Source organism: Bubalus bubalis, chromosome 3 (assembly GCF_019923935.1).
Source record: "Bubalus bubalis isolate 160015118507 breed Murrah chromosome 3, NDDB_SH_1, whole genome shotgun sequence".
Classification (NCBI taxonomy): domain Eukaryota; kingdom Metazoa; phylum Chordata; class Mammalia; order Artiodactyla; family Bovidae; genus Bubalus; species Bubalus bubalis.
Genome location: NC_059159.1, coordinates 48,554,619 through 48,571,152, shown reverse-complemented (window position 1 = coordinate 48,571,152; position 16,534 = coordinate 48,554,619). Strand labels below are relative to the sequence as shown.

At 45.5% G+C, this 16,534-nt stretch overlaps 1 protein-coding gene across 4 annotated transcripts in view; it reads right to left on the bottom strand.

Moving 5' to 3' along the window:
- Positions 1 to 5,822: 5,822 nt before the first annotated feature.
- Positions 5,823 to 16,534, bottom strand: part of AP2B1 (adaptor related protein complex 2 subunit beta 1) — a 108,815-nt gene continuing 98,103 nt past the window's right edge. For 3 of the 4 annotated variants that reach the window (XM_006056221.3, XM_006056223.3, XM_006056222.4), the window contains 2 exons: positions 11,088 to 11,242; positions 5,823 to 6,288 (listed from right to left, as the gene is read on the bottom strand). In XM_006056221.3, the coding sequence (XP_006056283.1) occupies positions 6,214 to 6,288; positions 11,088 to 11,242 (230 nt within the window). In that variant the 3' untranslated portion in view covers positions 5,823 to 6,213. The remainder of the gene's footprint in view (positions 6,289 to 11,087; positions 11,243 to 16,534) is intronic. The other variant, XM_025281093.2, reaches the window with a different exon arrangement.

Here is a 16,534-nt window from a genome sequence, read left to right as displayed (position 1 = left end):
CCACCATTTCTGAAAATATTTCATCCTTACTCTGCACAAGGATCTCAGAATTTGTCTACTCCCCCAAGTCCATTCTAGTTGTGTTTTAGCCCAAGGAAACCTAGAAACAAAAAATCATTCAATGCTCACACACACTTTGCAGCCAGGCTTCTCAGAATTCTCAATTTAGCTCCCCTAGGGGAACACAGAGCCACAGGTTCATTATGGGGCCTCACACTGGCTTGCAGTGATAAGTCATTTAAAACAATATATGGATTGCTTTATATGAAGCCTGGAATCAAGATTGCTGGGATATGCAGGTGACACCACCCTTATGGCAGAAAGTGAAGAACTAAAGAGCCTCTTGATGAAAGTGAAAGAGGAGAGTGGAAAAGTTAAAGCTCAACATTCAGAAAAAAAAGATTATGGCATGGCAAATAGATGGAGAAAACAGTGGAAACAGTGGCAGACTTTATTTTGGGGGGCTCCAAAATCACTGCACACAGTGACTACAGCCATGAAATTAAAAGACGTTTACTCCTTGAAAGAAAAGTTATGACCAATCTAGACAGCAATATTAAAAAGCAGAGACATTACTTTGCCAACAAAGGTCTGTCTAGTTAAGGTTATGGTTTTTCCAGTAGTCACGTATGGATGTGAGAGTTGGACTATAAAGAAAGCTGAATGCTGAAGAATTGATGCTTTTGAACTGTGGTGTTGGAGAAGACTCTTGAGAGTCCCTTGAACTGCAAGGAGATCCAACTAGTCCATCCTAAAGGAGATCAGTCCTGAATATTCATGGGAAGGACTGATGCTGAAGCTGAAGCTCCAGCACTTTGGCCACCTGATGCGAAGAACTGACTCACTGGAAAAGACCCTGATGCTGGGAAAGACTGAGGGCAGGAGGAGAAGGGGATGACAGAGGACGAGATGGTTGGATGGCATCACCGACTCAATGGACCTGAGTTTGAGCAAGCTCGGGGAGTTGGTGATGGACAGGGAAGTGTGGCGTGCTACAGTCCTTGGGGTCTCAAAGAGTCAGACATGATTGAGTGACTAAACAACATATATATATATAGATAGATAGATAGAGGGAGAGAGAGAGAGAGAGAGAGAGGGAGAGAGAGTTTTTTTTAACCACGCAGGATGCCAGATCTTAGTTCCCTGTCTAGGAATTGAACCAGTGCCCCATGCAGTGGGAGCATGGAGTCTTAATCACTGGATGGCCAGAGAAGTCCCTAAAGCATTATATCTTAAATCCCAACCCATTCAATTAATATAAAATGCAAAATTTGCCTGAATTTAAGATTTGGTTGGTTAAGTCATTTTGGTTCACCGAGTCACTTTGGGCTAAGGATTGTATGCTCCTAGGAGCCTATTCACTCTTCTATGGTTAGGATTACCTTGGTGAAAAAAACCTGAAAGGCTCTGTCCATAGTCTGTGGCTCCGGTTCAGCTGAAGACGCCTGAGGTGCAAACGTAAGACTCCACGGGATGGGACGCGTGAACCCACCTACAGCATGTGAAGCCCAGAGGACAAAGACCTGAACCTGGGACTCCGCCCTTGCTCCCTCAGAGCCGAGGATTCCACTGGCTTTCAGAGGCTGTCTGGCCAGATCCTGGGGCCTTTAACAGTTAAGTGGAGAGTGAATGAATCAAGAGAGGGGAACCCACAGGCTAGACTTGCACATTCTCCTCTAACACCTACCCAGTGGGAGAAGGTGGGGAGTGGAGTTCTCTCAGCCCCAGAGTGTTGGGGCAGTCCTGTCTCAAAAGGATACTTCTGGAAATTAAGTCCATCTGGGTCTAAACAATCCCTGAATTAGCCTTCCCCTTGTTGGCAGCATCAAGAACGGCAGGGCAAAAGCTAAATGAGAAACTGAGATAGCAAGTTTGGAGCCAACTCGGAAACTTTTCAAGAAACATCCTTGTTGCTAATAACATGTCTGGGGGCTGGTGGGGATTCTAGGATTAGTGTTCAGGAGATAGAAATGGGTAACAACGGGGGAGGTGTGATCTTTCCCAAGTGCCACACCAGGTATTAAAATAAACAGGCTCTCTTGCCTCCTGGAGCTGGGGGTGGCAGGGAAAAGAAATCTGGGTCCAAGCAAAACCAGAAAAAGCATCAATGCCTGGGGTGGGAGTAGGAAGGCTCCAACCCGGAGTCCTCAGCTCTTCTGTGGCCTCAGAAGCGATACACCTGAGAGCTCCGTGTTTCCTAACTTGGCGATCGGTGGGGGGAGGAGGCTATCAGGCGCCCTCAGGTGGAGGTCTCTCACCAGTGTGCCCTGTTTCTGGAGACTGAACCGCACTGGGATGCAGGGGCTTAGCAAGGCTGGCCCTCGGCCTGGTGGCTCAGAGGAGTGGGATGAAGGGAAGCTGCAGTGAAGCAATAAAGACAGAGGGAGTCAAAAGATGTGGCTTTACCTCCTCTCACCTGAAAAATGGGGATAACACTCCCAACTCACGGGACAGGCAGGCATCTTGTGCATCAGAGTGCTTTGCTATTTTTCAGCTGCCACATGAATCCCGTTACTCCAGACGAGGCAGTAGGCAAACAGGTGTCTTTCTCTGGCAGGGAGTCTCAACTCTGCACTTTTAGAAACACTTGAGGAATGTTTTGAAATGCAGGTTGTCCCAGGCCCTACCCAACTTGTAAGAATTATCAGCCTTTCATGAAAGCTCTGGGGTGTGGTCAATGTGCACCCAAGAGTTAAGAGCTTCTGCCCTAAGGATTTTCTTGGCCGAAACTGACATTCTTAGCTGGTGAATCCAATCACATCTCAGTAAGGCCTATCCCTCATCTCTGACTCTGAACCTCCACAAAGACCATCCTGACCCCACTTCCCCGCCAGAGTTATTCCAGTTAGAACTCAGGCCAACTAGCCAGCACGTGGTGACAGCCCCAGAGTTCCTAGCTGCCAAAAGATAAAGTTTTCATGGTGTCTGAACATCCACGTAGTAGCAGCAGTTTCTGTGCGGAGCCCTGTGCATCTTCCCTACACTGACTGAGGCTCAGGGCATCTGGGCACGGGACCCCTCAGTCTCGCTCCCCCACGCCAGGCTGTGGGGGACTTCAGAGGCTGTCCACTCATCAGAACCAGGGCCATGGCCTCCGGCCTGACCATACCTGGCTTGCGTGTCCCCAGCCACAGAAATGCAGGTGATTCGATCTGAACTCCTTGGGAAGCTTGATTGAAAGCAGCATTAATTCTATCCACTTGGGAACATGCAGGCCCCCAGTGCAGATCCGAGACGCTTTTTATAAACGGATCAGTGAAACGTCCTGGGGAAGAGGACACCAACGAGAAGCTCTGCTGGGCTCCTTCTGCCCCTGTGCCTGGGTGGCTGGCTGCCCCTGGCCCATCCGCTCGGGCCCTGGAGGGGACCTGCCAGGGAAGATGAACTGGCTCCTCTGAGCACTGCCTGCAGCGAGATGCCTGAGTGGTGATGGTGGTGGGGACAGCAGCGGGCGCCGGGGAGACAGGAGCCTCTGAGGCGTGTGATGCTTCCTCAGGCCCATCTCCACATTTCATCTGGCTAAACCCCTGGGAGGGCCGGGCAGCCAAAAGGCAAGTTCTAATAGCATGGTTATTAATACCCCATCCTTCCCCTGGCCCGCTGTGTTCTGTCCTCGAGTGTCAGTTCTGGGAACAAAGCACACAGCACAAACTTCATTTTGTGTAAATGAGAGTTTATTGACGAAGACAAAGTCAAGCTTCCCCCGCCCCCACCCTCTCCCAGAACAGATCCCAACAACAAAAGAATGAAAAGTTTTCTTAGGGCAACACTTACCCCCCTCCCCCTTCTCTCCAGTCCCAAGGTTCGCAATGCAGACACAGGAAACAGGCTCGGGCGAGGGCAGACACTCAGGGAATCTCTGACCAGCAAGAGTCCTGGGTGTGTGTGCGCTTGCCGTGCCCTTTGTGAGACGCTGGGACGTTACAGAGACAGGCTGCAGCGGCGGACAGGGGACTGCAGGGCAACCTTCGCTTGTCCCCTGTTCGGCCAAGCTCGAAATGGGCCCCAAGGGACACTGTGGTGGAGGTGACAGGCTCTGCCTCTTCAGGAGAGGGGTCCTTCTCATGAAGCAGAATCCCTCCCCAGCTGCTCAGGGGCAAACCGGGAGGGAGCCTCTCCAAGGAGCGGAGGGCTGGCAGACCGGCTGAATCAGCTGCGAAGTCCAGCTGTTGCCCATGACTGCCGGGGAGGCTGAGGAGCTGGGTTTCAGTGGCGGAGGGGCACGTCTCGGTACCACCCTGTCTCGTCTGCTTACCCTGCCACAAGCCCTGCCGCCTGGACCTGCGGTCTGCTTTGAGGCGAGAACACTGCGCTTGGAGCGGGGCCCTTCTTCACTGCTTGCGTCGCACTGACTCCACGATCAATCTCCCAGCCACAGAGCTTCACCCACCTGCTTTTCTACCCCACCTGGCACCCACCCCCACCCACCATCCTGTGCCACTTCCTGTTCTTCACGTGCCTGAGGGGTTCCTGTCCCTCACCCCAGGAATTCTTCTCGTGGAGAGTGTCAAGGCTTAAGAAACTGCTTTGGGGGACCTGCTCCCCGTAGCTTTCCAAGTGGTATGAGTCAGGGTCATTTCACTTGCAACACGGTTGCAGGGTAGTTTCTGCTGTTTTCTAGGGTTCCTCCTCCTGGACTCACTTTCAGGTCCAAGTCCCACGTGAGGTCTTGGACCCAAGCGCCTCTGATGAGAGCGGGGGCATCTGAGAAGCAGTCTCAGTCATGGACCCGGAATCCCCAGTGCTGGGCAGCAGCAGTACCCACAGGTGAAACAGACAACCCTGCTGGACGGTGTTCCAGGCACAGAGCACTCTTTGACAGCCACACCCAATGTGTCCAGGGGGGCAGGAGTTCTCACGTTTCCCGATCTTTTGAGAGAAGAAAAGGACGACTTGGCGCTCTGAGGTGATCTCAACCGCCTGGGAGCCTAAGCAACACAAGTGCCGAGCGGATGAGAGAGCCGAGGGATGACTGTGTGGCACCAGAAGCTCACTTCCTCCCCACACCCACCCTGCTGGCCTCCAGCACTGAGGGGCCTCCATTCTGGCATCAGGGTTTACCTTCAAGTCCCTGGACAGAGACTCTGCTGCCACTGGATGCCAATGAATGGAGCGCCAGAATCTGCGTGGAGTGTGAGGAGAGCCATAAGGAAGCAGGCACCGGAAAGGTAAGAGAAAGGCATCGACGAAAGAAAGTCAACGAGAGGGTCCCGCAGTGAGAACTCTGATGGGGATTCGGAGACCCAGCCCCCCACCTCTGCTACCGAACAGTCAACAGTCCTCAGGCGGTAACGTCCTGTTTGTCTTTTATCTTTCTCCTTTTTAGAAAAACAAGGTTGGATGAGTTATTATTTCAATTAAGTCTGTTTCAACTCTAAAACCAAGATTTTAGATGTCAACTGGACCTGAGATTAAATTAAATCCAGAGCAGGAGATGGGGGCGGGGGGAGGGGTGGCGCGCATTTTGATTCCTGAAATTCTTTCGTCAGTGTCATTCTTGGATTTGACCTCGGGAAAGGACTGTGTAAGTTCTTCTTCTCAGCCTGGGTGCCTCAAGGCCCCATTTCCTACACCCTGTAGCACCATTCAAGACCACCATTCCTAGCTGCAGCGCATCAAGGAGATGAAAATACAGGGCAGGAGCAATCACAGGAAAAGGAGTTTGGAGAGAAAAGAAAGTGATCAGGAACAAGGTGCCACGAGGTGGCAAGAAACTGTGTCTCACCCCTCCAGGACTGTGCGGTTGTCTTAACACTTCTCTCAGTTACACACTATTCCCTTAATTTCTCATATGTACAAAAATATAAAACAATAAAGTGCAGTTTACGTTTCAGTGACACTTTTCCTTGCTTTAATATTTTTTTGTTGTCTTTTTCTGCTTTTGAAACGAGGTCTCGATTACAAACTATCAAACTACACTCAAAACTGCAGCCACTGTAAGGGCAGCATGGAGAAGCCCACAGTGAGGACAGAGAGCGGCGGGCGGCACGAGGTGGGGAGTGACTGAAGCAGTGGTTACAGACGGTCACAGGAAGCTCAACTATCCAACAGGCGGTGCCCTAACATTAGCACAGGTTAGACTAGTCACTATCTTGGCGGGTAGCCTCGGTGTGTTCAGGTTCAGATTCTACATGGCGATAACAATTTCTTCCAGTTAAAGAGTTCTTGGCCTGCACCGATCACAGGGTGGCTGGAGGGCACCGGACCAGTCTATTAGTTTTTCAAAATGCTGTCGTAGACCTGATAGATGTACTGGGAGACCTCGGGAGCTCTACACTTCAGCGACAGCTGTGCGGAGGAAAAGGAGAAGGAAGATTATTAGCACGGAGGCCGGCATTCGCTCAAAAGGTATCCACGTACTCAGTTCAAGGAAAGCTCTTTCTCATACAAGGGGAGAAGGGCTTCTATCGTTGAGCAGCCAAACAGAGAGACCCTGCTGATAGGAGGTTCTGTGGGCTTTAGAATTCCAATTTAATCAATGTCAAGCTGTGCTGTGTTCCCACCCACATTCTACGTGGGTCTGCAAAGTTGGGAAATAATTCACAGGAAACACTGTAGGAGACAGATGCTTTCCTGCTTTGCTAGGAGTCACAGGGACCATAAGCAAGTGAAAAGGGAAGGCCTAAAACCCTTAACTTGCCGGTCATTTCATCTCTCTGTTCCAGTTTCTGTCTTCACAAGGACGGTTATCTCAGTCCCAATTCAGGAGGATGGATAACTAAATAAAATAAAAGCAGGAGCTAGACAGCTCCAAGGAACTAGTCTTCCCTGTTATTATATAGAAGAGAACGTACACTGCTAGCGAATGAAGATAAGAACCAACACGGGCTTCTCTTGTAGCTCAGATGGTAAAGAATCTGCCTGCAATGTAGGAGACGTGGGTTCGATCCCTGGATCGGGAAGCTCCCCTGGAGAAGGAAATGGACAACCCACTCCAGTATCCTTTGCCTGGAAAATCCCATGGACAGAGGAGTCTGGTGGGCTGCAGTCCATAGGGTCGCAAAGAGTCGGACACGACTGAGCGATTAACACTAACACTAAAGAGACATTTACCGAGTGTAACTGTACCATTTATGCCAACAGTGTTATCTTTCAGCTTCTGCCTCTTATTCAGGCTGGTCAGATACTTCTCATACCACTCTACTTGTCTATTACCACCTCTCTGTCTAGTCTAACAATTACCAAATTAAAATATTAAAAAGATTTCAATGCTGAACACTGAGATTTTCACTTTGTGGGTCAACAAGCACAAAATTTAAACCTAGGTTCGGACTCCTGAATTGTACCACATTAGGCAAATTCACCAGATTCACAATAACGTTAACAAAAGAAGCATATAAATTGCATTAAGAACCAGAAAACTTAATCTCTGTTTTTTGTATTACTGACATCATCGCTTGTTTATTAAAGTAGATGAACAAAAGTTGTCTTTAACGATATACCATAAGATTTTACATTATCTTACCTCTTTATTGTCTTATTAGAGACTAAACAATTTAACCAAGTTCAAAGAGGTGAGAATATTTTTGGTAAAAATGTCAGGAAGATATTGGTCAACCCTAAACTTCTTGAGAAAACTCACATCCTCAGAACTGAGTGAGATTTTAAAAATGCAAAACCAAGCCAAACAAAAAGAACATCGCAAGAGGCTCTATTTAAAATTTACAGCTTTAATATACATTCTCTAAGGCATTTCCAGAACTGCCGCTCGACATCCATTAGGAAGACAGTTCTGATATACGTAAAACAAAATGTATAACCAATTTTAGAATACAAATATAAATAGAAAGCATGCCCCTCCTCTGGCCCGAGTTGCCGCTCTGCCCTTCCCTGCCTCTCTGCCCCTCCTCCAGCCTCTCCACTGCCAGTGTTGTAGACAGCTCTCATGGGAAAGCGTGTGGGCTCAGAGGAGGAGGAGGAGAGGAAGCTCAAGCCAGTAAGAACAGCTAAGGGAGTTACCTCCCAGACTCAAGAGGGGGGTAGTTCCTCCTCCCCCAAATACAGTTCTCTATTTTTTCACATCTTTGTAGCAGTACTGGAACTTCCAACCAGTTGGAGATCCACTTTTGGTTCACTAGTGATAAGAGAATGTTGTCTTCAATTAAAGCCCAAGGTGGGCACTGGCAGGAGTCTAGACACAGACAGTTTGAGCTGCTCTTTGGAGGGGGGAAGAGAGGGAGGGGAGGGAGGGTAAGAAGAGAAGGAAGAATCTCTTTCTCTGGACTGTTCTATTACCTCCCTCCTCCAGACACCCCAGCCTTTAACAACAGGTTAAGTTTAGGGTTAAATCCATTCCTTGCTTTCCAACAAGTACAGTTAAGACAAGCTGGAACACATTAAAAAAATTTTTTTTGGCTAATTCCTAAAGAAAGCAAGAAGGAAATGTACATAAAAAAAGAAGCTAAAAAATCTGATTTAGGACTATGGTCTCATTTTATATGGGAAAAGAGGTCTTTCCAGGATTTTAACTTTTCGAAGCACTAACCTACTTATGTGTCACATCTTTAACACCAACCACTGAGGAATGCCACCTACCTAGACTCGCCTCCCTTGCCTAGGTAATAAGCCACGGACTTAAACATCTACTTCAGGTTTATGGCCTGGAACACATACTTCTTCACCTGGGACAAGTTATCTTTCTAGGTGAGAAAGAGCTACTTAGAGATTATGAGGGCTCTTCCCCCTGGGATAAACAAACCTTCTTAATGACATACAGTAAGGGGATGAAGGAAGTGATTTATCATGTAGTGTACTATTACTCTGGAGAAGGCAGTGGCACCCCACTCCAGTACTCTTGCCTGGAAAATCCCATGGATGGAGGAGCCTGGTAGGCTGCAGTCCATGGGGTTGCGAAGAGTCGGACACGACTGAGCGACTTCACTTTCACTTTTCACTTTCATGCATTGGAGAAGGAAATGGCAACCCACTCCAGTGTTCTTGCCTGGAGAGTCCCAGGGACCGGGGAGCCTGGTGGGCTGCCGTCTATGGGGTCGCACAGAGTCGGACACGACTGAAGCGACTCAGCAGCAGCAGCAGCAGTACTACTACTTGGTCATCAAAAAAAAAAACCCAACAAACACCAAATTATTAATATATGCAATGACTTAAGACAGATGTCAAGGATATTACGCTAAGTGGGGAAAAAAAGTCTGAAAAGGATAGGAACTGACTTTATAGAACCCTCTCAAAATGACAGAATTATAGTAATGGCAAACAAACCTATCAGTGATCCCCACAGGTTAGGCATGGGGTGAGTCTGTAACTATAAAGAGATAGCAAGGAGGAGTTTTTTCATGGCGACAGAACAGTTCTGTTCTTGATCGTGGTGGTGATTATCACAAATGTGATAAGATTTCATAGTACTGTACACTCCTTAACCAAATAAACTAAAAATAATGATGTAAAAATTGGTGAACTGTATTATGGGTGTAAGATGTTCTCAATGAGGAAAATTCAGTGGAAGATATATGGGAACTCTATGTACCATTTTTAAAACTTTATGTGAGTCTTAAATTAGTTCCAAATAAAAAAGTTTTAAACATTTTAAATCAACTATGCAACTACTAAGAGGTCTTTGTCAAAATCCTCACTATCCTTAATGAACACAAAGAAGACAGTTAGGAAGTGTTCAGATATCTGAATTCTTAGCACAACTTACCTACCAACAACTTCTGTGATCCTGAATAAGATATTAATCATTCTGAACCTTGGTTTCCTTATCTGCAATCTAGGGGTAATCATGCTACTCTAATCTAGCTGAGATGGAATACTGCAGACAATTACATAATGAACGATAAAAAACACACTCACACAAATACACATACTTTTGAGAAAAGTTCTAGGGAAGTAAATGGAGTTATTTTACAAGACCTGATTTTACAGTAGAAACCTGTTCCTCCAGAAGAGCAGACAGGGCTTTCCCTTTCTTAGGGAACTCAAGGAAAATGACAGGATAGTTTCTTACAAAAAAAGACAAAGGACTGGCGGTGGCGGAGGTGGGTGGGAGGAGTGTACCATTTATGGGAGAAGCCTCAAGTTTCTCAGCTCACAAATGCTTGGGCAAAAAAATCTAGTTAGATGGTACGCAGTATCACTCACACACACACACACACACACACTTGTCCAGCTTACTTCAAGGGGAAACTAAGAATTTTCAGTTCAGGGTGGTACTACTTCCTTGATGTATGCTAATGAACACACGTTTGCCTTAAAACTAAGGAATGGAGTCACAGACTTTTCTCGGCTAAATGGCCAAAAAGTTCACTTAATCTACTGATTATAAAGCTTTATCAGTTATTCAATGATTGAACCTTATTTTTCTTATCACTTTCCTTTCCCCTCATTCAGAACAGTGTACAAAAGCCTTGAACATAATAGAAGAATATGATATTTCCCCTATCCCAAGGGTTTTCTTATACCTTACAAAATGCAGATGACAAGCAGCATCTTACTGGGAGACGGTATTTTACAATAGTAAACAAATGGCCAGTGCCTAGGGTATTACGGCTATGCTGATTAACAAAGCAACTGGCTCCTCCCCTAAAAATATGGCCAGGATTTCAATTTTAGTCCAGCGTGGCACTGAAGAAGTTTTCTAAAGTTCCCTTTCAGGCTATAAAAGGTGTGTCCCATTTTGCCTTAATTTTTCAACAAGCATACAGTATCACTAAAGAGGATCATATGTACAGGCATTTTGACATCCTTACGTCCAAAAGCAGGAATGAGCTTGAAATGAGCTACGAAAACAATCCTCTTAGCGGCCTGTTACAGTACCACATGCACAGACACGCTAGACGAGCATTAACCAACACTGATGGAGCTGCAGGTTCTGTGAGCAGCTCTGTATATACCTGGAGGAGTCTGAGGCACTCCAGCCGCCAGAGGCCCCTTCCCTGGTGAATGGGGGCAGAACAAGGTCTTCTAAGAATGCAACTGGGGACTTTTTTGACTGCTTGTTTTAGATATCTGGGGAGTGCAGCAACTCCACCAGGTCTTTCCTGGCAAATTAAAAAATGCTAAGAAAAAAAATGAAAGGGCTCTTACCTCCCTCCGTGAACCCATCTCACCCATTCTGAAAAAGGCCTTACCGTGTAATTGGGGTTTCCTGGTTGGATACGTAGCTCGGCCAAAATCCAAATGCCATTAGTGAGCTTCAGGGATTGGTACAGCATGTCCTGCCCTTCCACATTCCTCTTGGCAATAGTATAAACATTGTTGTTTTGCAACTTGCTGGAAACAGTGTCTAGAAACACAGATTCAAAATGCAACACCTTCAGTTACGACACTCAGCAAGGATGCCATGAGCCACGCATGCTCATTAGCCCCTGACAAGCGCCGTCACATGCACGTGTGCACACTTCAGAAAGCCCTTCTCCCACAAGAGCGAAGTGTGAGGAGCTCTCCAAGTGCCTATGCACCACATTCCAGGCCAGAAAACGGAAGAAGGTGCGACTAAGCACCAGTGTTTGAGAACTACCTGTGGCGATTACGGTGGGTCTAAACCATTGGTACCCTTAAACTATTACTAGGAGCTAGACAGGTAAAAATGCACTGAAGTGGACAGAGACAGAAATGGGTGAATGTCTGACTGCCATGTTGGGATTCACTTCTGGAACGCTGGTCCCAGATCCATAGGGATACAAAGACTGACGACTGAATCTACAATACTTCCCAAGTCACTACTACTCCACCACGAGCCACTCTGGCCTCCCGTGCCAGGATCAGAAAAGTGCCAGTTGCAGAAATCCTGCAAATCAAATTTGTTAACCTTGACGTTTAGGTGTTTGTTTGTTTGTTTTAAAGCAGGAAAATGATTTCTTAAGCCTCTGGGGACTATCATACCCCAAATTAATAACGAAACAAAGTGCCTTAACAAAAGTTTTTGAGAAAGACTGAAGTTGTGCAAAGATGATTATTCCAAGGCCTGTAACCTCGACTGCCATTGCTGGTTAGAATGGGGGCCTTTGCAGCCATCAACACAGGAGAAGAACAGGTTGGTGTTTGGGGTCTTCCTTGTGCCTACGTACAGCACAGAGACATGACATTCTAGAATTAAAGGTCATTTCTCTCTCCTTGTTCTCTGACTGCTAACATGAGATGCTGCAGCACCAGAGAAAGAGAAACTTTAAGAACAGAGATGATAAACATCATTTCTTTGTTGATAGTTTATTACATTTGTTTCTAATAAGAATTAAATTACTCAGGAACTAAATTCTCCCCACATAAAAACCAGTCATACTCTATGGGAGAAGGCTGCTGTGATGGATGGTCTTTCTATTCTCCTAGACGGTAAACCCTCTGAGCACAGGAATCCTAGAGTTTTTCATCACTGTGCTTCTCACAGTATCTGGGACACAATGAGTACCTGCCATCAATGTCTATGCCTAAGCCTCTGACTCAGGTGTTGGAGATGCCAACATGTGCCTAATGCCATAGGCGTTAAAAAGCATTATTTAAGACATTTCCCCAAAGAAATACAAATGGCCAACAGACACATGAAAAGATGCTCAACATCACGAACAGATAGTGATAATAGATAAATGCAAATCAAAACTAGAATAAGGCACCACCTCACTCTAGTCAGAATGGCCATTATTTAAAAGTCTACAAATAACAAATGCTGGAGAAGATGTAGAGAAAAGAAAACTCTCCTACGCTGTTGGTGGGAATGTAAATTGGTGTAGCCACTATGGAAAACAATATGGAGGTTCCTCAAAAAACTAAAAATAGAATTACCATATGATCTAGCAATCCCACTTCTGGACAAATATTCAGACAAAATTATAATTAAAAAAGATACATGCATTCCTATGTCCACAGCAGCACTATCCACAATAGCCAAGATTGGCAAACAACCTAAATGTCCATCTATAGATGAATGGACAAAGAAGATGTGGTACATATATACAATGGAATGACTACTCAGCCATAAAAGAGAACAAAACAATGCTATTTGCTACAACACAGATGGAACTAGAGATTATCATACTAAGTGAAGTAAGTCAGAAAGATAAATACCATATTATATCGTATATGACGTATGTGTGGAATCTAAAATATGACACAAATGAACATATCTATGAAACAGAAACAGATTCACAGACACAGAGAACAGACCTGTGGTTGCCACAGGCGAGGTAGGTAGGGGGAGGAATGGAAGGGGAGGTTTGGGTTATCGGATGCAACTATTGTATACAGAATGGGCAGACAACAAGGACCTGCTGTAGAGTACAGCGAGCTACACTCAAGATCCTGTGACAAACCATGGCGGAGAAAATGTACAAACATGTATGTGTGTGTGTGTATATACACACAACTGAAACAAAACGTGTGTTTGTATATATATATACACACACACAACTGAAACAAAACGTGTGTGTGTGTGTATATACACACACTACTGAATCACTTTGTTGTGCAGCAGAAACTAATACAATATTTAAATCAACTACACTTCAATTAAAACAAACAAAGCCAACTTTCTCTGGGGAGTTCTTTGGTGATCTAGTGGTTAGGATTTGGAGCTTTCACTGCTGTGGCCCAGGTTCAATCCCTGGTCAGGAAACTGAAATCCCATAAGCTGTTAGGCTGCCCCCCACAAAAAATCTGCCAGAAAAACCTCACATCTGTTTGTTTAGTTATTTGAAGTACAGCTGATTTACAAAACTGTGTTTCAGGTGTTCAGCAAAATGATTCAGATACTTACAAATATATATGTGTGTGTGTGTGTATATATATATATACTTTTTTATATTCTTTTCCATGATAGTTTATTATAAGATATTGAATATAGTTCCCTGTGCTATACATTAAATCCTTTTTGTCTGTTTTTTATATAGTAGTATATATCACATGTATGGATGCGAGAGTTGGACTATAAAGAAAGCTGAGCGCCAAAGAATTGATGCTTTTGAACTGTGGTGTTGGAGAAGACTCTTGAGGGTCTCTTGGACTGCAAGGAGATCCTACCAGTCCATCCTAAAGGAGATCAGTCCTGAATATTCACTGGAAGAGCTGAAGCTGAAGCTGAAACTCCAATACTGTGGCCACCTGATTCAAAGAGTTGACTCATTTGTCAAGACTCTGATGCTGGGAAAGATTGAAGGTGGGAGGAAAAGGGGACGACAGAGGATGAGACAGTTGGATGGCATCACTGACTCGATGGACATGAGTTTGAGCAAGCTCTGGGAGTTGGTGATGGACAGGGAAGCCTGGAGTGCTGCAGTCCATGGGGTCACAAAGAGTCGGACACGACTGAGTGACTGAACTGAACTGAACTGATGTATCTGTTAATCCCATATTCCTAATTTATCTCTCCTCCTTCCCTTTTTCCCATTTGGTAACCATAATTTTGCTTTCTATGTTTGTGAGTGTAATAAACATCTATTTAGATGTGGTCTAATTTTGGAGCTAATTCTTGCCCTGATGTCTTTCTTCCACATTCAACCCAACAAGCGCTCAGGGCAGGAGGTACTAAAGCCCATTCATTAAACAACTCCATCACTCTTAGTTATGGCTTAATTTCCCTCCTTTTATTTCCAGTTTCCACTAACACCAAGCAGAGTAGTTGTAACTCAAGAATGGGTTCTCTTTGAGAAGCCAAAATGTTTATCTCAAGGTCGTTATGCACAAGACTGAGGGAGGAGGGAGCCTCAATATACTTTTTCATCACCTTCTGGGGGGTCAGGCAGTTCTGGCTGTCACCTTGGTTCCCACAATGAAGGGCTCTTGCAGCTCAGACTGAGTTGCTAGGCAACATCACCAGCTGGAGTTTGGCTTACATCTTTTGACAGGACCGTCTTTAACACGAGGAGGATTGCTTTCAGTTGTAAAAGCCATTCCCAAGTTTCAAGGCTCTTGCCCATTTCCAAGGAAACAGAAAATACACACGACAGAATCTTTTGTTGAAGTTCTACCTTGCTGCACAGGCACATGTTCTAGACAATATATAGAGCAAGGCCCAGATGCCTACAGATATGTCATGGTTTTAAGTAAGAGGTGACAGGCTAAGTAAGTGGTGACAGGCTAAAAAAGAGATGATAGGCTAAGAAATGGAAGCACCCAAACACACATACACACTCACCCACTCCAGAATTAAAAAACATGGCCAACAGCCAGATGGAATAAGCAAGTTGAATGGATGGAACTTTAATGTGTTTGGAAGCATTCCGGTTAGGAACCTGGCTCTGCTCCTACTGAATGGCTGTTAGCGTGATTTCTATCAGAATACTGCATGGAGGGAAGAGGGTTCTGTAACATAACTATGTGTGAGTCAATTTTTCTGGCTGCATCACATAGCCCGTGAGATCTTAATTCCCTGACCAAGGATTGAACCCACACCCCTGCACTGGAAGTGTGGAGTCTTAACCACTGGATGGCCAGGGAAGTCTCTGTGCGGCAATTTTTATAAACCTTAGATTGTAGGTTTGAGCTAGAGGGCTTGAAGGTGGTAGGATAACCAGACTCTGCTAAGTGAACTTATTAAGAATGGCAATGGGACGTCCCTGCTGGCAGAGTGGATAAGAATCTGCTTGCCAATGCAGGCAACGTGGGTTCGATCCCTGGTCTGGAATGATTCCACATGCTGCAAAGTAACTGAGCCTGTGTGCCACAACTACCGAGACCGCGCTCTCGAACCTGTGAGCCACAACCACGGAGCCCATGCACGCCAGAGTCTGTGCTCCACAAGAGAAGCCACCGCAAGGAGCGGCCCATGCAATGCAATGAAGAGTATTTCCTGCTTGCCACAACCAGAGAAAGCCTACACACAGTAATGAAGATGCTGCACAGCCAAATTAGAAAAAAAACAAAACAAAACAATGGCAATGGGAGCCAATGTAAAGAAGCTTCCCAGCCAGACTGGGATATACTTCTTGACAAAACATCACAGTTCTTTGCGTATGTTTGTTTTTTAAACATATCCGAACTCCTGGGGAAATACGATGGAATCTTATAGCTGTGAGACTTGGAGAATGAGAATGTAATGGTAAGACACCGACATCTGCTCTACAGGAGAAGAGTTTTTATTAAAAGACAGTCAAATACAGTTACACATGCATTAAGATGTAATTTCTTTGGGTTCATTTGTCTCCTACCTCAAATCTGGCTTTGGGTCTGAGGCCTAAAATCTTAGAAGATGGGAATGTGGTCTTCCCTCCTTCGTCTTCCTACTTTAGCTAAGGTCGCACCTCTTCCAGCAGCCGTAAGAGTGAAGAAGGTACTCGGAGAGCTGGAAGGGGGAACCTGCACATGGGACCCAGCTGTGGACACAGTCATTAGCAAGTTGCAAACCACTGCGACTGCTAAAAAGAACACCTTTTTTTAAAAGATCATTTGAACAACCAAATTGTATTTAAGTGCTGACTGGCAATGCACTTGTATTTATGAAATGGGGAGAACCATGACCAAACAAAGAAACAGAACTCACCCTTACCTATTCCCTGTGCCTGAAGAAGTATCTGTCCCTTATTAGAGAGCCTAACTAGAAAATACAGATGTAACATGTCTCTGAGTTTTTCAAAGCAAAACAAGCACT